General features: G+C 33.7%; 1 protein-coding gene across 3 annotated transcripts in view; it reads right to left on the reverse strand.

Moving 5' to 3' along the window:
* Positions 1-22,764, reverse strand: part of CFTR (CF transmembrane conductance regulator) — a 159,662-nt gene that overhangs the window by 56,053 nt on the left and 80,845 nt on the right. For all 3 annotated transcript variants that reach the window (XM_079150515.1, XM_079150517.1, XM_079150516.1), the window contains exons 12-16: positions 15,242-15,336; positions 11,457-11,543; positions 8,168-8,888; positions 5,977-6,105; positions 258-295 (exon numbers count right to left, since the gene is read on the reverse strand). In XM_079150515.1, coding sequence (XP_079006641.1) covers positions 258-295; positions 5,977-6,105; positions 8,168-8,888; positions 11,457-11,543; positions 15,242-15,336 — 1,070 coding nt within the window. The remainder of the gene's footprint in view (positions 1-257; positions 296-5,976; positions 6,106-8,167; positions 8,889-11,456; positions 11,544-15,241; positions 15,337-22,764) is intronic.

Genomic DNA, 22,764 nt, shown 5'->3' on the forward strand with positions numbered 1-22,764 from the left:
AAAAAAAAAAGAGGAAGGTAGGCCTTGGTTAGATGCAAATACGGCACCATTTTACATAAGAGAATAAAGCATCTGCAGATTTGGGCACCTGTGGGGGTCCTAGAACCCATTCCCCTCAGAAACGAAAGGATGACTGAAACTTGTATTTTCAGTTACACAGAGAGGAAATGAAACACAGTGGATATTGCAATATTTCATAAGATCCAAATAATCAATGGAAACAAAACTCAATTCACAATAAGACATAAAATACTCACTTTTTAAGTATCCACAACACAACCAAGGAAGCAGCCACCTGGAATGGAACAACACACGGTTGATTTTTTTTTCTAAAATCTTTACTTATTCTTTCCATGTCTGCTTCTATATTCAACCTGACCAGCATCATACATACAAATATTTTCATTTTCTTTGCTTTCCTGGGTCCAGCAGCTGCAATAAGAATTCTGAGCATCATTATTTGTGGCAAGAACGCATTAAGTTTATGGAACTCAGTTTCCAGTGAGGTAAAATACTCTGCCAACTCTTTCCTTTATTCAACAGGGACTACTCATTGAACCTCACAGAAGAACTAAGATTATAGCTAAATGTTTTAAATAATACATTTTGTTTTTTATAAAGAGACTAATCTCAGCCTACTGGTAGAAAATTAATCTCTTTGGTGTGTAATAATTATGAGACTAATTACTGAAAAAGGTGAGAGTAATATTTATAAAAATCAAACGTTTCAATAGTATAAAAATGCATAGTTCATGAATGAAGATAGGATACATTCAGGTTAACACACATTATCAGTATGAGAATTTCTTAGAACTTAGGATTTTTTCAAGGTGAAGACATTTGGCTGAGGTAGAAATGTCCTATACCATGCCCAAAACAACAAAAAAAGAAAATAAATTTTAAACAACTTTGATTTTTATGGTCTTTTATATTTAAATTATCTGTTCTCTTTTCTATTTCAATTTGACATTCCTTTATCATAAACCCTATAGAGAAATTCAATCTCATTCTGATACTATCACAATTGTCATGTTAGAAATGACTGAAGTGTCTGAAGTTATACAATTAGCTAAATCATAACTTTATCAGAGAATGAAATAGAAAAAGCAAGCAATCATTAGTAAGATGATTTTGGAAATGTGCATAGAATAAAAGCAAAGAGGGAAGAAACAAATACACTTGGTATACATATAATTCTCATTTCATACTTGAATTTACCTTAAGTATTTAAGCACACTGTATTAGAAAAAATTCATGGGGAACATTTAGCATCGATTAGCAAATTACATTTTGAAGTACTACACTTAAAAAGGTGTATACATTTTAGTTAAATTCACATATCAGAGGCACACAGTGATGAACAGACTAATGGGGTTATTCTCACTTTCCTACTTTTGTTCATTGTACACGAAGCCTCCACGCACTCTCTCAATAAAGAGAAAAACTACCTTGCTTTCTTTGAGATTCATAAAAATTCAAAATGACAAACCCAGCAATAGTCTAGCCTTTCCAAAAGTCTTTGTTCTCATACAAATGTGTTCCTGTTTCTTACAACTAATCAAATTACTCAAGATCTAAGATAAGCGTATATGTCTTGAGTCACTCTGTTATTATATTCTACCTTCGTTCCAATTAAGGAGTGTCAATAATGCTAGCATTGCCAACTTCTCTGAATGTGAGTAAATCTCAGTAAAAATATAATATTTACCAATGGAACAATACGCAAAGCAGTTTTCTAAAGAACTGGCCCTGTCATTGTAATATAAAGCTATCTCCTGACTCTATCCATATGGAATTACAAACCCAAACTACTTTTTTGACTACAGCTAAAACATTAGTGATTTTGTAAAATTATTTGAGGCACATAGAAATATTTCAGTCCATTCTATCACTTCATTTCCAAAATGCTTAGAGGTTATAAAGTTGACACAATTTCTGATAGAGTGATAGTCCCAGATGATTAGCAAAAAGATTTTCCATTTTCTCAGGATTTTAAACATCATTCCATATCAAATAGAATGCAGTGTACCTTAATGCATATTTTTCAATATTTTACTGAAAAATATTTAATGCATATTTTTCAATATTTAATCATGCCTTAAAATATAGATTCATGGTCAGTAAAGTGCCTAGGAGGATTGCCATCAGTTAGCAGAGAAAGTGTATCTTGGGAGTGCTCTGCATCCCCATATTATTAACAATGTGGAGCCACTCAGGAATTCCTCATTACCAGAGAGAAAGGAAGTAAAAAAAAAAAAAAAAAAAAAAAAAAAAAAAAAAAAAATTACCATACAGCAGTTCTCTGACACTTTGCTAAAAACCACCCAATGGAAGCTTTGAAAGGACCTTCAGAAGCTCCTGTCAACAACACCCTCTGGTAATTGCAACGCAAAGGAAAGCACCTCCTAGTCTATTTGTAAGTTAGTGACGTACAGCCATGCAGGTCCACTAGAAGACCAAGGCAGTAGAAATGTTAGCGACTGTTGGTTTGATGTTAATATCCAAGAACTTAACAGAAGATATCATTCTATAGAGGATAAAATGTTATAAAAATAGAATGATTCCTTCTTCAAAATGGCACACTCATATAAGAATTAGCAAACTGAATAAACCAAATACATTGTTTAGCAGTCTTAACAAAAAAATTTAAATTCAAAAATGGGGGCAGGTTAAGTATATCATATTGCAAAAAGGAAGCATATTGAACCTATTCTGTAAAAACACATATCTAAATTGAAAGATTAACTTTATTAAAATTAAAGATAGATACTTCCTGGAGAAAAAAAATATATCTTTACATTTCTTTTAAGTTCTCCAATCATAAATATGAGGCCCTAAAGAATGTTTAAAAGAACTAAACTATCATGATGAATTAGCATCTGTACCACAGTGTGGAGTATGGATGAGATGTTTCAATGGCAATGAGAAATAGACACTCTGGAATTAAGAAAGAAACTAAGCTAAAAGAAAAACTATGTAAATTTTGATTCAAAGAAGGCAACAAAGTTGTGAACAATGTTGAATGACTTGTTTAGATGTATAATTTGCACATAATTTAAAAATTAGTATAATGTTTTCATTATTCAAAATTTTGAGCTGGCAGTCCCTACAGGATATTGGCCAAAAAGCCACAACTTTTATCATTTTACTTCTTGCCCAGAAAAGGACATTATCAATCATTTTTCCCATTAAGAAGACAATTTTTGCAATAGTTGTGAAAGCTTAATTAATAATGGGTAGTTATATACATTTATATCTTCTTTAATAATTTAGTTTCTTGTCCAATGACAAAAGATCATCGTTCTTTTTTTTTTTTTTTTTTCTGATACTGGGGACTGAACCCAGAAGTGCTTTACTATTGAACTACATCCCCTGTCCTTTTTAATTTTTACTTTGAGATAGAGTCTCGCTAAGTTGCTGAGGGTCTCAATAAATTGCTGAGGCTGCTTTGAATATGTGATCCTCCTGCCTCAGCTTCCTAAGTAGTTGGGATAACAGGCATGCACCACCATGCTTAACATTGTCTTCTTAAGTGAGCAAATAATATTGTAACCTAACTACCTTTAACTCCATGGAGCTACATGAGACACAGTCTTAAAAATTAACAGAAATTACCACCACAATCAGACCCTTTTTTTCTTGCCTAACCCTAAGATACCACCATTTGACCCAGCTATCCCACTCCTTGGCCTATACCCAAAGGACTTAAAATCAGCATACTACAGTGATGCGGCTACATCAATGTTCATAGCTGATCAAGTCACAATATCCAGATTGTGGAAAAAAACTAGATGCCCCTCAGTTGATGAATGGATAAAGAAACTGTGGCATATATATATACAATACAGAGGACTCAGATCATTAATAACTATATAAATGACTGGTTGAGATTAAATGGGGCATAGGCTGGGTTCCATTCACATTAATGTTAATCATTTGACATGACTGGTAGAGATTAATGAGGTGCATTTCAGGTATATTTCAATATAATATTTATTACTTATATGTGGATGTCAAATTACCCAACCTTTTATTTTTGTTAAAGAGTAAAAGGAATTATTGAAACTCTCATTATATCACTGTTATGAACTTGTTCACCTCAAACTATCTGGAGATTTATAATAATGATATAACAATAAGTATATTAATGATAGTAGCAATTAGCATTGCTCAATATGTTCCAAGCCCTACATTAAGTATTTAATAATCACAATGCCTCTCTACCCACAAAATGGCCTATTTACCTGGTACTATTTCAATCTCCATTATATAGATGAGGAAATGGAGTCTCAGGTTAACTAACTTGCTCAGTTTCAATAGTGTTAATAAGGCAGAGTTAGGACTCACACACAGGCAGTCTGATTCCAAGGTTGGCACTACAATACATCTTAATTTAAGCCTCCATTTGGTTATTTAATTTAAAATGGCAGGGCAAAAGAAGTTATATTACCAAAACTCAGAGGTCAAATGGATATCAGTGGTTTTCTGTTGAAGCAGTTTATACAATTTTTTGGTGTATACCTTTAGATATTTAGCACTATTTTACAAGATCATGAGAGGAGATGATTCTTTATGGAGCCTTCTTAACTGAGGATGGAAGCCACCAAACAATAGGAAAAAATAACAATTGTAAGTTTGTGTTTCAGTTCTTCAGCATTTCTATATGGTTCTCCCCCAGGGTTATTTCTTCCTTGAAGGTAGAATGGGGGATCTGGTTAGATTTACACTGGGACACATCCACATTCTCGGGAATAAATGTTGGGGTTAATCATTGACAGGAAGAATCCAATCCACAGATCTGTTTTTGTGTCTACATGGTGTTCCTTTGTTCTTATCTAATCAACTAGTCACATTTTTAAATGGGCAAATTCTACCAAAAAAAAAAAAACCAAAAAAACAAAAAACCTAAATCTCCTTTTTATTTTGACAAATGGGATTTGGTAAACTAACCCCAAATTTCCTCATGGCAAGTCCTTGGTGCCAAGTTGTCCATTTAGACAACTGAAGGGAAAATTCTATCCACTCAACCTCATTGCCACTTCCCCACTGATGTCTCCTGCTAGGACCCTCAGGTGTTTCCATGGGTGTCCTGATCTTTAAAAAAAAATGAAAGCCTCATCCTCCTCCAGGTTCAGGAAGTGCTCGTGCTGTGGCCCATCATGTGGCCCATCATGCTATTTGTGCCTCCATCTGTCTTTTAACTTGGTGATATGAAGGACAGCAAAAGCCTGGCAAAGAAACTACAATGAGGGTGTTGAGGACAACACAATTTCTGTAAGGAAGTATGTGACTCTAGTCTCCGAAAGGGTTGTTTAAAATTATTCCTGAATCATAGTATGTGTTCATCTTACTTTATGAAGACAATTAATAATGCAATATATTATCAAAATAAATTTAGAATTCAGTGAAGAACTATTTTAGTGCTTAATACCAATTTATATAGGACTTCTACTCTGAGCCTTTGGATCACTCTATTAAAAACTTTCATATCTAAACATATAATGCACCATATGAGGCTTATTGATAAAATTGTACTATATTTGAGGTCCATGCTAAATGAGATCTTAGTTATTCTTGCCACACATACACACATGCAAACGATGGGTAACTATTTGAGAGGATAGATATGTTAATTTGCTACGCTATAGTAATCTTGTTACAATCTACATGAATCCCATAATATCATGTTATATATCTTAAATATACACAATAAAATTTATTTTTTTAAAAGTCTTCAATTACAGTATTTATATTTAAGCACATTTTATTTGCTATGTATGAAATAATGAAATACCAATGGTGATTACAACTATGGATTTTCAAAATCTAAGAACTATACCATAATATATCATAATTACATACAAAAATATATGTATACATATGTACACACACATGCATTTATATGTGTGTGCACATGAATGTATGTACCTTTTCAACCTTTTCTTAATTTAACTTTAAATCACAGAATAGCCTTACCTCAGCCACAAAAACAACTAAGCACCATATTAGCACAAAAATCAAGCTCTTGTGGATAGTGATGTATCGAAGATATGTGTTCCATGTGGTCACAGCAGGTATGCTCTCTACATCATCAAAAAAGCATTCCTGAAAAAGAGCCATGATTATTATAATGAAACAACATCATTTCATACCATCGGTGCAGTTTTATTTTGAATGTGTGGAAAAAAAGGAACATTACTTGGAGCTCAGTGAATTAATGCCACATGTGATATGATTCCATACCAATATGATGTCCATGGAACAACACAGCTTTTTGAAAAGTGTGACACACTGTACTTTTTAAAAATTCTAAAAGTATTGGTCATATAATTGTATTATTGTAGGATGATTTTAGTATTTAAATGCTTAACAGTGTCACACCTTTTAAAAAATGAATGAAATCATCAATATGAAGTTTCCCAGATTTGTTTCTTTAAGTGTTCATGGATAAGTAGTTTGGAATTTTGCTAGATACACTAGACTGAAAATCAACTTGTGTTTGTACATTCTTCAGTAGCAAAGGGTAATACCTCTTTACAGGTGTGATTTAAATTATGTAATTCTAGTCCTGGGTATATTTCCCTAGAATTTCTTTTAACTATTGACAGATAAAATTTTTAGAAAATTGAAAAAGAGAGATTCCAGATAGTCCTAAGGGAAATCACAGGTTTGTTTCTCATGAAGTCAGCATAATTTGTAGAAGAAGCACTAGAATCTCAAAGAGAGGTCCTATGAAATTGGAATAGAGCACATTGGCTAGCAGCACAGATTTTTGGAGTCAGATAGGCTTGGATTAGAATCCAAGCTCCACTACTAACATCCTAGGAGTTATCTGAATTGGGGCAAGATGCTGAAGTTGTCCAAACTTCAGCTTCCTTACCTATACATGAGGACAATAATACGTACTTTCTTAAATAGTAGTGGGGATTGAGTCTATGCTGCCTGGAACTAGAAACAATCAACAAATGGTAACTATTATTAGTCAAATAAATCATTCTTTCAAATTAAACTTATAGACTCAGATTTGAGGAATTCACTTGGATATTAAACCATGTGGATGAACTATCCTTTAGAAAACACTTTTAAAATTATAGAAATAATAAAAGTATATATTTTAGGGATCACCTATTCCTTTGTTTCATAATGAAGGAAACTCTGGCCTAGTGACATTAAATGATTTGTGACTTGCCAAGTACATTCTGCTCCTAAATGACCTATGGTATTAAACACGTTAATTCATTGCAACTCTACTAGTAGTTAACTTCATCCAATGTACATAAGTTTTCTAGTAAACAGTATGAAAAATCCTTCTCTTTTATATTGCTTGCTGTTTTAAGAATAAAAGCATTTTATTCTTAGCAATATAACAGACTTTCGTTCTGAATATTGGCACTACTATATGGTGAGCTTCACATATATTCTTTAAAAGATCAAAAAGTCAGTTGGGCAAGGTGGTGCATGCCTCTAATCCCTGCAGCCTGGGAGTCTGACGCAGGAGGATTGCAAGTTCAAAGTCAATCTCAGCAACTTAGTGAGGCCCTAAGCAATTTAGCAAGATCCTGTCTCAAAATAAAAAATAAAAATAGTTGGGAATGCAACTCAGTGGTTGAGTGCACCTGGATTCAATCCCTGGTAAAATAATAATATTATTAATAATAATAAAATTTTAAAAAGATTTTTAAAAAAAAGCCCACACTAACTAAAATCAGTCATGACTAACATCTAAGCCAGAACATGAGCCTGTTCTGGTTGAAAGACTAGATTTTATACTCTTTTCATAGGTTTTGTTCATACAGACATAATTCTTGGTCTCTACATAATTGAAGCTATTTGTTTATATATTTATTTATACTCTAATTCATCCCACAGAGGTTTCAAGTGGTACTAAAGCAGATTCTTTTTAATGTATAATAATGAAAAACAATTCCTAGTAAAGAACCTAATGCAAAATCCTTGCTTTGGCTTACAGCACATTTTATGGGACTGCAAATAGAAATACTGATTGTTTTACATTTTGAAGTTGCTCACATACTTTATGGATTTTGGACTTCCTAAGTCTTATGATAAAACTCCATTCTAACCTGATAATTTGAGTAAATTTTGTTACGTACCACATATTATATTGTACCTGAATACACTGGAAAGGGCACTAGTAATTTATGCATACCTTTAAATCTTCTTCATTAATTTCTTCACTGATTTCCAAGCCACTCTCTTGAGACAAACGTCTTGAATAGATATCCATTTCAGTTAAGTTTGTCTGAGGGGCCAGTGACATTTTTCTTGTAGATGTCGTCCTCCGGTGAATGCTTGGCCCTTGGTTAACTGAGTGTGTCATCAGGTTCAGAACAGACTGTCGCCTTCGGCCCTGAAACGTGGGGCCAGTGTTGATCACATTGCAGCGAGGTAGGATGGCCTCTCCCTGCTCAGAATCTGGAACTAAGGACAACCTTCTCTCTAAGGACTCATCAGAATCATCTTCCATGCCATTCACTTGTAATGGAGTCTTTTGTACAATTGAAAATTTTCTTATAGAGTTGATTGGATTGAGAATAGAGTTCTTCCTTTTTTCCCCAAATTCTCCAGTCTGTTTAAAAGATTGTTTTTTCGTTTCATTCCAGGAGACAGAAGGATCTCCTTCTAATGAGAAACGGCGTAATGTCTCTGTTAGGATTGAATTTCTTCTTTCTGCACTAAACTGGTCGAAAGTATCATATCCCATGAGCTTTGAACTAAAGTCAGGCCGTAGGTTTTGTAGTTCAGAAAATGTCCCATAAAAATAGCTGCTACCTTCATGTAAAATTAATATTTTGTCAGCCTTCTTTAAATGTTCCATTTTAGAAGTGACCAAAATCCTAGTTTTGTTAGCCATCAATTTACACACACAGCTTAAAGAATATAAAAAGATATAAATATCAATTTCATAAATACTTTATTATAACATTAATTTAATTTTAGCATTTTATTAATGTTTCATTGTATAAAATCTCTCTTTACCATTTTATTATTATATGTAAAATGATTCTAAAAGTAAACAGTAATTAATTTGGTGCCTCTTGAATTATTACAGCAAGAAATTGCATGCTTTATTGTAAAGTTGAATGTTAATAGATCTAGAATGAAATTAATTGCTGATATTCAGTAGATTCCTGAATTTGAGTAAATCATTTACCCTTCGAGTCTCTGTTTATTTCTCTAGGAAATGAGGAATTTTTTAGATAGCATTCAGTTATCTCTCACCATCTTTATTTCCACTTATCTTCTAAAATGTCAGAGCTTTAGTGTTTTTTAAATATTCTATTTGTTAAGTTCCTCTTACATTTTAAATTGACCATATTAAGATTAATCTGGTAGCTTCAAAAAAACCTGAGAATTAGATAATAATAAATTTGACCCTCTTATAATAAAAATTTCCCCTAATCTAGAAGTTAATCCTGACTGCAACTTTCTAGGGGAATCTCAATTACCTTTAGACACTAAAACTTTATGTATCATTTAGAAAGAGACATCATTTTACTCTTACATTTGAACACAATATAGTACTTATCACAGTCACAGGATTATCAAAATAGTATTTTGGGAATTTAACTAAATTTGCTCTTCCTGCCATGTTGGATCCTGAAGAGGTCTGCTGGGAACAGGAATTCTAAAAGCAGGCATGCCTAGAAGGTGCAGGAGCATTTTGCTGGCTCTAATGGGGTCTCCAGAACAAACAAGAACACCCTGCTCTTCTTAAAATCAAAGGTGTGTTTATGCCTGAAATGAAACTGAATTATATTGTGTATAAAGCAAAAAACAGCATAGTGACTCCTGGCAACAAACTGAACAAAACCAGATTAACCTGGGGAAAGGTAACTCATGCCCATGGAAACAGGGGCACCATTCACGTTAAATTCCAAAGCAACTAGACTTCTGGGTAAGGCCATTGGATACTGAATCCTTGTGATACTGTACCCTTCAAGGATCTGAACTCATGAAAAGTAAAATTAATTAATTGATTAATTAAGTGGATTTGTGCTCTTATAATTTTTTTAAATGACTTCAAAAATTTATTGTCCTAAATTGAGTTGCTTTATACTTAAAATGATGTAGGTTATCTGACATTTTTAAGACTATAGAAATCAGAGCATTGTACATAAATGTCATTAAGGGCTATTATGGAGATTTAGAAGATAACTGAGATTTTAATATGAGATCTGAACACCTGGCCTTATTGTAAAGGGTGCACAGCATAAAGTAAGCTTTAGGAAAAGTAGAAAGTTGATCGCCTTCCTTTTTGGTTAAGAATAAATGTAAGAAGCTTAAAAAACTACTCAAAGTATTTATAATAGTGTGCACTCATCTATACAGATTGGTTTGGAAGTGAAAATGGGAACTGGGAATAATTTGAATGGAGAGTATATTGATAGTACTTTGCAATCATTTAGAGAGGCTGGGATGAGACCACCTTGGGATTTGTGAATGGATAGACTATTCTAGTATATATCACTTCACTGAGAGTAGTGTAAACTGACAGTGTTAAATAGAAAAATGCCACATTCCTTCTCAGAAAACCTAGTACCTGGTCAGATAGCTTTCCTTGGCTTTATATTTTAATATAGTAAAGCACAGGATTAAAATAGCATAATTTAAAGGAAAGTAATCAGGTTTCCAGAATGTTTTGAAGGTTAAGAATGTGCTAAAATATAAATTTGAACAAAGGCAATAAATGAATAAATTTAACTAAATTCTAGGAAAGATGCTTCTAAAACTAAGCAGACTTTACACACACGCACACACACAAACACACACACACAAACGTTTATTGCTTAAAATCTTTGTTTCTAAGAGACTAGAATAACTATTCTCCTAATAAACTACTTCACTGTACATGAAATCATTTTGAAACTTTGAAATCAAGCCATATAACTAACAGTTGTTCTTAGGAACTTCACATACATTGAGCTCAGAAATGGGCTATAAGGAAATGTAAGTTCTAATCTGCATGACTGAGGAGGAGAATCCAAGGAAGTACTGAGGTAGATGTGTAAACTAAACATCCACCATTAAACTAGTCTGTGTGTTTAGTTCCTTGAGGAGTTTACTGTTTACTGAGGAAACAGAAAAAAAAAAAAAATACTAAGATACAAAAGTGTGAGTAAAAATCTTAAGTATAATAACCAATTGAAACAATAGAATATTCATCACTGGCAAAAATATTGTAAAATCTACACAGATAGCAACTGTTATAACAGTATAGCAAAGGAAGAAATTGGTTTAGCATGTGGTAATTAGAAAAGGTTTTAAGGGAAGTAATCTTCAACCTAGGCCATGAGTAGGTGCCATGTTACATTCTGCCATCCTGAGTTGCTACAATGGTGGATGTATTTCTCAAGAGGTAATATGCAATCTATGATGGTATAGTCATTTTTCCTTGTCTTTTAGCATGAGCATTACAAGTTACTCAAAGAACTTACCTTTCAAATATTTCCTTCTCAGTTAAAACATCTAGATATCCAAAAGGAGAGTCTAACAGGTACAAATCAGCATCTTTGTATACTGCTCTAAAAAGAAAATGGAAATTAAATTAATTTCCTCAACATTTTCCATGTCATTAGTATAGATGATTTTTTTTAAACAGTCTACTGCATGTGTTACAGTATGGTCATCACATCCATTCACTGAAATAATACTATTCACAACATAAGGCAGAAGTAGCATTGCTAGAAACTTCTTTTATATATGTGTCTTTAATAGTGTAAATTGTTTTAAATGAGGAATAATAAGTCATGGATGATTTTGTGGCTTTTTATACTACTTCAAAAACTGATGAAACTATTTTACCAACTTCAAGTGGTATAATCATGCTAAGTGAAATAAGCCAATCCCAAAAAACCAAAGGCAAATGTTCACTTTGATATGTGGATGCTAACATACAATGAGGAAGGGCAGAGACTAGAAGTTCATTAGATTGGACAAAGGGGAATGAAGGGAAGGGAGGAGGATGAGAAAGGGAAAGACAATAGAATGAACTAGATGTAACTTTCCAATGTTCATATACAAATACACAACCAGTGATACTCCACATCATGTACAACCAAAAGAATGGGATCCTAATTAGAGTAAGTTATACTCTATGTATGTATAATATGTCAAAATACACTCTACTGTCACATATACCTAAAAAGAACAAAAAACAAAGTTACAAACTAAATAGCACTGTATGGTACGATTTAAAATATTATCTTAAAAAAAGAAAACTTTTTAACAATATTATCTATTTAGAGCCAGGGCTTATGCTATATGCAGGCATTACAATTTCAAAATTATATTCACTGCCTTATAAATCTTGCAGTTTGGTGGGGAAACAAACAAGAAAGTAAATTATTTCAAACTGTAAAATGTCAGAGACAGCAAAGAAATTGCAGTAGTGATGTGAAATTAAAAAAAAAAAAATGTTTCTCAAAGTATTTGCTGCTATCACCAAGTTGATACCAGGTCTGTCATGAATGGAAAATTGATATTGCTTTTTTGCACCTTATAGTCTCAGTCTCTGAACCACTTTCATAAAAGGTCCAAGTAAGGAAAGAAATAAAACTTCATAATATACATTTATGCCCATGTTATTTTACTTTTAAGTTAAAATTAAAATTTTGTAAGCAAGTAAAATCTCCATCAAGTTGATTTAAAACAGTAATAAGATGTAGTTTCTATGTTAATAGAAATGACATGATTTCATCATAACATTTAAATTTTTCAGGTGTGATTGTTAATAACTGTATCTATAACTCAACTATCTGAGATTCTAAGCTTAAATAGACAATTCTGGAACCTTTTATTTAAAAAGAAAATGGAATTCAGTCAGCAAATAATTAGAGAAATAATGGAAGAATTCAGAAGTAGTAAAAATTCAAAGTAAAATCTATAAGAAACTTTATAATGTGAACTCTATGTTATGATTTGGATACAAGGTGTCCCCCAAGAGCTCCTGTGTTAATGTAGAAATATTCTGAAATGAAATGACAAGATTATGAGAGCTGTAACTGAATCAGTCTATTCTAGTTTGAATGCACCAATTGGGTGGCAATTGGAGGCTGGTGGGACATGGTTCGAGGAGGTGGGTCACTGGGGATGTGCCTGGAAGTGTGAATCTTCCCTGAGGCCCCTTTCTGGTCTCCCTCTCTCCGCTTCCTGGTCATCGTGAGGTGAGCAGTGCTCTTCCACCACACCCTTCTGCCATGACATGCTGCCTCACATGGCCCAGAGCAATGGAGTTGTCTGACCACAGAGTGACCCTCTGAAATTATGAGCCAAAACAAACTTTTCCTCCTCAAAGTTGTTCTTGTTAGGCATTTTGCTCACAACAATAAAAAGTTAATTGACACAATAAGTTTGAAGACAATGTGAAATAACTAAAGGACCCCATTAAAATGTAACTTTAAGGTACATTGTACACACTTAGTCCTTCTCTCTTTATGCTAGATGGTTTGAGTATGGTTTGTTCCCTCTGAAACTTATATTGGAGCTTCATCCCATTGTGAGGTAGAGTAGACATTTAAGTATGATGTTTGGAAGTGGAGAATTTCAGAGGTGATTAGAATTAGATGCAGTTTTCAAGGTTGAACTGTAACTAATTCTAACCACCTCTGAATAGAGACTTAGTGAGAAAAAAGAGACCAAAGCATACATTCATACACAGGCTCTCTGTTTCTTGCCATGTGATGCTCTGTGTGCCTCAAGATTCTGTCAGCATCAGGCCATTACCAAATAGATGTGGCCCCTTAACCAGAACTTTGAACCAAATAAACCACTTTTCTTTATGACTTTCCCAATCTGTGGTATTGGGTTATTAGCAACATAGAATGAATTAAGACACTATCCTTCATATCTATAACCACAGTTCCTCAAGAGATTAGAAATAATATATTTATTATAAAAAACTGGACAACACATTATACATTATACATATTGATCAGAATTACAAAAGACAATTATTCTCAGAGTATCTCAAACTGTGTATGCCTTACAATAAGACCATACAGCTGGTAAATACAAACTCTATGCTGAATTCCTAGAAGCCACATTCCTAAACCATATTCCTTATCTAACTCTTGAATGGAATGCTTAAGATAAGTTGTTGGTTCACACATAAATTAACCAACTTCCCGTTATTCAGAATCCACAATCTTGTTTGTGAATTGTCCATATCTACTATTTCACAATGTAAACCCAAGATCAAAGTTGAATTTAACATAGAATCAGGAGGACCCGGTTTGGGTTGTGACTACACCATTTCCTTGTGTGGCTGTTGGCAAGTTAATGTCTAATAGACTCAATTATCTCATGATTTCTTCCAAAAAGCAAAAAGAAAAATTCCTTCTTTGTAGGGTTGTGTGGGGATCAAGATCACACACGTGTGTACACACACACACACACCCCTAGACTGCTACCAGGCAATTGCAAATGCTCAGGGTTAGTTTCTTGTCTGCTTTTGTAAGTAGGAGAGAGTGAGGGAAGATAGCCAACACATTAACGAACCAATGAAATTTATTTCTCTTTAGTAACTTTTGCAACACAGTGAGAACTCTGTTCAAATAAAATTGGAGAAACAATTGACATTCCACATTACCAATAAATTTTTAAACTGAAAATTATAATTTAACCACAATGTTTTCTTCTTGACACAAATGAACTATATGTACTTCTCTGACAGCTTCTAAATGCTTGCTTCAAGAATATCTCTACCAAGAGAACTTCTACACCCACCATGTCAGATGTGTTTGTCCTATTTATTTAATTTTAAAGAGTACAGACTTTAAGCCAAGTGACATCATTTGTCTTATTATTTTTGTTGTGAAAATTATAAATTAGGTTGAAACTTTTTGAAACTTAGATTTATTTAAACCAAGAAGCATAAACAGAAGCCTAAACTAGGTGTGTGAATTATGGAAGGTAAAGGCAGTGACAGAGTGTGTGATAGACTCAACAGAAATTTATATCTTCTCTTTCCTTGTTATATGTAGAAGTCTAGAGTTTTCTATTTATAGTAAAATATGCCATAAAGCAAACAAGTATACACACACTAAAATAAGGAAATTCATTTTGATAAAGCCATTATCTTCAACAAATGAGAATAACTGTATTATTTTCTATAGAGCTTAAAGATGACTCTTAAAACAGAAGATAAAGCAATAGAAAAGTGTCTGTAATTTTTTACATCCAATATTTACAGCAAATAGTTTCTAGACCAACAGATATTCACCTTGCTAAAGAAATCCGTGCACGTTGACCTCCACTCAGTGTGATTCCACCCTCTCCTAGGACTATGTTGTCTTTCTCTGCAAACTTGGAGATGTCCTATTATCAAAAACAGAAAATTAGAAAGGAAGTTTGGTATGTTGAGCCTGAAATTGAAAATAGCATTTCCCTTCAAATGAAACCAGATATCAGACATTGCTTTAACCAAAGTTAAATTCTGAACACAGCATCTCAATTATTTCAAATGCAAGTCATTTTGTTGCTTAAAATAACATTCCTAAATTTTTAAGATAATTTTTCTTTGATTTTTAAAATGTCGTTCATGATCATTAAGAATTGAAAAATATTAAAAAGTAAAATATATGTTTATTCCTGGGTGTATACATGTCGCTGGCTCTTTGCGGTACAAAATCCATGGATATTTGTCATCGCCTGCAGCAACAACTTGCACGGGTCTTATGGGTGGTGGAGTGGAAACTGAGGCACTTCTATCTTTCTCTTTAGTGCACTGCTTTCTTGCTTGTTCATAGAGGATAGAGGAAATGAGGTTTACTTGCTTTGAGAGGAGAGAGAGAGAAAGCCCGCTTATCAGAGAGAAAGAGACTTTGCTTAAGAGAGAAACTTTGAGAGAAAGACAGGCTTTGCTTAGAGCTTAGAGGAAGAGGCCTGCCACGCTTTAAAGTCCTGCATCCTGTGAACTAAGGGTACGTCCACCCAAGGTGCCCAGTGATGCGTCTCAGTTCTCCATTCCGCGATCTGCCTTCCGCCGCTGCCCCTACTCGCTGCTGTGCCGCTTTTCCCTACTAGCTGCCGTCGCACGTTTCCTAGCTGCTTTTCCCTGCATGTGTCTTCTTCTACTGCTTTTCTGCTAATGGCTGCTGTTCATATGTCTCGCTCTGCCTACGCTTATATCACCTCCAGGAGGCGGAGAGCAGGGCCACGCCTCTTACGCAAAGATTAGGCGAGACGCTCGGAGCAGGCAATTAGTGCTCGAGAACACATGCACATACATTGTGTGCGTGGACGATAAAATCACCTGAGTGTGCTTATGTCAATTAACCTCCTCGCTGCCGATGTGATCAGGCGCCATCCCGGCACCGCCAACATGGCACAGCCCCCAACATATACATACGTGTACAGGGCCCATTACACAAACTCAAATGCTATTAGCATACTAAATAAGTGCATTTCCCTCCAGTCTAAACTTAATCTTAAAAGAAAATCTTCAAAAATCAATCAGTCTCTTACTAAGAGAAACTAAAATACCATCCACACCCACTTCAGTAGTGTCTAAGCATCTTCAATGGGCTGCCATGAGTATAAAGACAATTTCTGTCTACACTTGTTTCACTCACTCCCAACTGAGCTTTCTTCCTCACCATCCTCAGCAGCTCATTCCTGTCCTCTCTCCCTCATTCTGCCTCTGCTATCACATCCCTGCTGTTCCTGTCATTCTTTCTTCCAGCTAATGAACTTCCCTGTGGCAGCTACCATTGTAGGTATTGTATCAGAAGATTCAAATTTATTAGTAATAGTCCTTAACTCCAGACATTATAAATCTAATTGAGAAGGTCAGCCATCATCCTGGGAAAGCCCAATAACAAGCCTAAAGATTTAATTAAGCATTTTAAGATGAATTCTAACACAGTGCATAATTAATTAGCAAATGAATTGCACAGATAACAGAAGTATCTTCACAGCAGAAAAATGCTAGAAGTTTTCTGAAAAGAGATGAGTTTTGAATGAAAAGAGTTAGATAAGCTTTAATCTCTATTTAGTCCAAAAGAAGCTCTATCCTTTTTTCTTTCAAACCTTTTTCTTTGTTCACGCCTCCTTCTCTCTCTCCTTAAAGTTATTTTCCATCATCCTCTTTCTTTCTCTTTTGCAATCCAGAAAAAAATCCAATAATTCTATTTGTATTTAAAGCACTGACATGGTTACATCTATTATTCATTTATTTTTTGTTTCTTTTTTTTTTTGTCTGCCGTATAAAATTAACTAGAACACACAAAACTCCACACACAAAGCAGATATGTTATTTAACGATCACTTATGTTAAGAATTAGTTGGCAGTTCCTGCAGGTTTGAACCATGCTTGTCACTGCGCCCCGGGAACTTTTGCTATCAACATTTCTAACATCGGTGACCAAAACCTTGGGATCAAAAATTCTGACAAGTTCTAGAAGATGCAGCAGGACTTGATGGATTCTGATACTCAGGTGCTGGGGAAATAAATAGAACACAGGGAGGACATCAAGTCCCAAATGGCCCTACATTTGAAGAGTACCTTCAGAGAGGATTAGATATATGAAACCAAGTGCTCCATTTCTTTCTAAATGGACTAGTGGTTACTCTTTTGATCAGCTCATAAATTGGGTCACACACCTAAGGTTCCATTCAAATAACAAGAACTGCAGCCAAATTTCACTCTTGAGATTGAAATCTTCAGCTTTACTAGAGAACACTTCCATAAACACCTGATTCTTTAAGACTAAGCATTTTTTCTTTCAGTTGTATTGAAAGTAGCAAGACAGCTTACATATTTATTTCTTCTCCCCTGCCCCATGTTTTCCTTCCCCAAATTTCATTTCACTAAAAAACAAATCTTTTAAAGAGAAAGTGAGAGAAAGAATAGAGAGAGAAAAAGAGGGAAGCAAGAAGGAAGAAATCATTCTTACATGAATAGATTAATAGCAACCTTTTGTAAAAGAGGCAAATTTTCAAATACATTTTTAAAAACTTTGCTATTTTTGTTATGAGGTTTTTGTTAAGAAGTTGCTGAAATTATTAGTTTTCTTTATTTTCAAATTTGAGTTCAACATAGTACAAGTTAAATCAGTTCAAAATTTTAAAAAATTAAACTAAAAGTATCATTAGTTATTCTGAGAGTATGACTAGGACATAGTGAAATTTAGAGATGGATTATGTATGCAGAGATGCAGATTCCCAGACTGATGTAAGCATTTAATAAAGATTTATAGAATAAAAGATGATGGAAAGAAAAGAGATGGTGGAAGGGACCTTACTCAATCATTAAGTTACAAATAAAGAGAGTGTATCTATCTCTTTATTGTATCTATAAGAACCTGGGTGAGGAGATGGGGAGTGAATCCCACCATGTTTTGAAGATCCTGATTTCCCAGGGAATGCTTCTGTAATAGATCACACATCACAACAGCAATACAAACAGAAGAAGCCAGCCCCTAGCAATCTGCAAACAAAAAGAAAAGAAAAATGAAGAAAAGGTATACGATGAAGAGAAAGAAAATTGGGAAATAAAAAATTGTCAAAAGTAGAAGTAGATATCTATTTTTAAAAAAGCAAGAAGATATTGGCAGAAAAAAAGATATAAGAAAAGAGGAAGAAATGAAAATAAAGATAAGAAACTATAATCTACACTTTAATAAATATCCCTGCTGAAATTAAATACCCAAAGACTACAAATATAATTTCATTACTTAATTTTCTTAAGAAAATTTCTTTTAAATTTCTTTTCTTTAAAAAAAAAAAAAAGGTTGTTATAAGCCAAACTTCTCCCTTAGGAGATTATATAATATCTGTATTTTAAAGAAGTCAAAAAATTCACTAAATACAGAGCAATGAAACAAAAATGTGACAATTTAAACAAAATGTTTTAAATTATCAAATAAAACTTTAAACAAAATAGAAAACATATGTGGCAAACAGAGAGCAGAATGACTTCTTTTCCAGCCTTGTCTCCAGTATCAACTGACAAATAGCTTGGGGCAAGTTTTCTGGGCCTCACTTCTCCATTTGTAAAATGGGGACAATACAGCAGTATCTTCCTTTAACAGTGGGGAAAAATTGAACTTAATATAAAAAAAATGGTACATAATATACTTTGCAGTTTTTCAATGAAATCTTTGTCAATGATCTGAATATGACATTCATTTCCATTTGTCCTTGGGTAGAATGCCACACAATGTGATAATATGGCCCAGGCTCCCATTAGAGGAAAAGCAAATTTTAACATCTAATTACGTGACATGAATTAGTATGTTATTATAAGGATTGTATGAGGGCTGATGTATGGAAAAAGCTCTGGACTTAGAAACAGAAACCCTGGGTACAAGTCCCAGGTTTGCATGAACTTGCCAGATGTAATGATGTTGAAATAACTATGTATGTGGTCTTGAGCTTACAGATAGAAAGGAGAGTATCACCACAGACATTTCTGAAATCCAAAGGAATATTTTGAAAACATGTATTCCAATAAATTAGAAAACCTAGAAGCTATTTACTAATTAATTTCTAAACACATATGATCTACCCAGATTGAACCAAGAGAACACAGAAAACCAGTAATAAGCAACAAGAATGAAGCAGTTATAAAATTCTTTTCAACAAAGAAAATTCCAGGACCAGATAAATTCTCAGCTGAATTCTACCAGAACTTTAAAGAAGAACTAATACCAATCCTCCTCAAATTCATTAAAAGGGGGTAAAGACTTCTAAATTTATTATATGAAGCCAATATTACTCTGATACCAAAACTAGATAAGGAGACATCATTGAAAGAAAACTAGAGACCAATATCCCTGATGAACATAGATACCAAAATGGTACTAAATGTGCAAGGTAGTATTAGAAGAAACAATTATGTAAGAGGAAACATGGAGGTAGGCAGGGAAGACTGTGAGATCTCATGCAAATCTAATCCCCAAGTTAAGGAGAAAGGAATGGAAAATTGGATGGAAGGTCATTAGACCCTTATTTAATCTAAGAAAGATCTGGAAATCTGTGAGCCAAAAATCAGCCAATAAAGTCTCACATCTCCCAATTACAGATGTGCTTTGTATACCCCACCACACTCATTCATTCATGTGGAAGGAGTAGTCTCCTGACAAACTCAGTGAAGAATTTCAATACACAACTGGAGTCTTCTTTCAATTATGTCCCCTGTAGTGGTATGACACACTTCATGGCCACTACAATAACTTTATACACACACACACACACACACACACACACACACAAATGGCAAATAAAATGAAATCAGAATAGTTAACAAACATGAAAATATGTTTAATCTTTCATGTAATCACAGAACTGTGAATCAAAATGATAGTGATAAAGCAAGAGAAATCAACATTGTAACAATTAAAATCAATAAGAAGAACTTTAAAAGACACAAGGAAATAGGAACTCTTATAAAAGGTTGGTAGTGCTATAAATAGGTATAACTACTTTAAAGTTTAATTTGACTGTACGAAGTGAAATTAAAATTTGTGTATTCTCCTGTGACCTATAATTGAGCTGCTAGGATCTTATGCCAGAATTATCTTCTATGTGTGCAGAGGAGAAGTTTTCAAAGATTTTCATTTCAGTATTGAACAACCCAAATGCCCATCAGTAGCAGAATGAATTAATGAAATGCAGTGCACTGAGAACAACACAGAGGTGCAAAAAGGAATGAAATAGATTTCTACATATCAGCAGCAGTTAGTTCTCAAAAAGACAGTAGAAGTCAAGAAAACAAGGGAAAGAATGATGTGCATAAATTATACCACATACATAAATTTTAAAGCTACACAAACAAAACTACTAAATATTGTCAATGGATAACCATATGTATATATGATTGTAAAATAATTCAAATGAATTGGAAAAGTACATAGTTCATTCATAATGGTGATTGACAAAGCTTGGAGTTTTGTGCCAGAAAGACAGTGACAAGGATGGAGGACTACTAAGAATTTGTGCAGACCCCTAACAATGTAATTAAGAAAATAGGAATGCTGTGAAATTTTTCTGTCTAGAATGCACATCAGTAGCATTACCTTTTAAAAGTAAGAATGATGACCTTTTAAAAGTATGGAAATAAAAGATTACTGAATCTGAAAAAGATTTCAATGTTCTGAGACAAGTTTTGGGTCCCTTTTTCTGGACTGAAAACAGTTTTTAAGGGAAATGATTACATTTAGATACCTGTCTCAGAGATCATAATTAATATAAAGTTGCTGAGACTGAATTGAAACCATAGAGTGGAGGTTCATGGAGAACTGTGATTAACTCTATTATTCTCAAACCAAACACATTAGTAATACCAATATCCTGCTATTAATATGAGTACATGTTCTGATTACCTAGTTTATTGTTCATTTGCAGATTTCTTTATTAGTGTTTGGCTTTCTCTATTTGATTTAACATAAAGCACTCTGTTTTGTATGCACTGTTAAACATTTATCTTTGCTGATTACTAAGGGCACTAAAATCTGGTAATATATTTATCTTAAGGGTGTTGGTTTTCAGGCTTCACAGTAGATTTTCCCTTCCATGAAAGTTATAATTTTAAAAAAAGAGTTAATGCCACTTGGTGCTAGTACAAGATTTTTAAAAGGCCATGTAAGAGCATGTGCCACTCAGAGTAGACCTACACACACAGAAAAATTATATTCTCTTTGCTTGCACTGAAAATTCCCTTGAGTTCCTTATGAGCTATCCACAAAAATTGTTGGGGAAAATCATCCATTGGAATTAAGACACTAAGTATGATTTAAACTCTTATGTAAAAATCAAACTACTAGGATGTTTTAAATGAAAAATAAACATAGTCAAAAATCAAAAGTCTTAAATTACCATTATCAATTAATTTTTATTTTGAAAAAGACCCTGAAAAACTCTTCTATTTTTCACAATAATTTCAATTTTCATTTTCTCAGCATTTTATCTATGGATAAAACCAAATATTTAGATTGTTAGTTCTTAAAGTATGGTTCTTAGGTGTGTTATCAGAATCACTTGGGGAGTTATTTGTGTGTGTGTGGTTTTTTTTTTTTTAATGCTGTACCTTATTTCACTCAGAAGAATATGAACAGGGCCCATGAATCTGCATTTTTCCCTATGATGATGTTGCCCACCAGTGTATGAACTGTTCATCTAGACACTTGCTGTCTGGGTTGACTTCCTTTACAACATGTTGGTCAGAAAGGCAAATACCAACTTCAAAGGACCCTGCACATGCAACACTGTGTTTGTTTGACATTGTAAAACACTTGAAAATACTTAGATAAAGAGTACTGGAGAGGGTCAAAGTAATACTATAATAAGTATGCAATAAAGATTAACTTACTTTATAATTAAGGAGTGTATAACATACCCAATGTGATGTATGCCCTTTTCGCATGTTTTCAATTTTACTTTTTAAAAAAAAATAACTTAATTTTATCATCTTAACATTATCCAACTGGACCTAACAAATGTGAAGTTGTTCAGGAGGAACTGCTAATGTAATGCTCATTAACTCTGAATAGAACATACAACACAGCAATGATATATGGTATTGTTAGAGAGAGAAATGAGGGAGAGAGAAAAAGAGAAATTTAAAGAAAGGGTAGAGTGTTATGTTTAATAGGCCTGTGTGGTTTTGCAATATTTACTGAGTACATTTGAGCTTCCTGTAACTTTGAAGATAGGAAAATACCATAAACCTTATTTTATGACTAGTTTATCACTTTTAGAACAACCTTGACAATACAGATGCTTGTGTCAAGGGAGGAGGGTGAG

This window comes from Sciurus vulgaris, assembly GCF_902686455.1.
Source record: "Sciurus vulgaris genome assembly, chromosome: 8".
NCBI classification, from domain to species: Eukaryota; Metazoa; Chordata; class Mammalia; order Rodentia; family Sciuridae; genus Sciurus; species Sciurus vulgaris.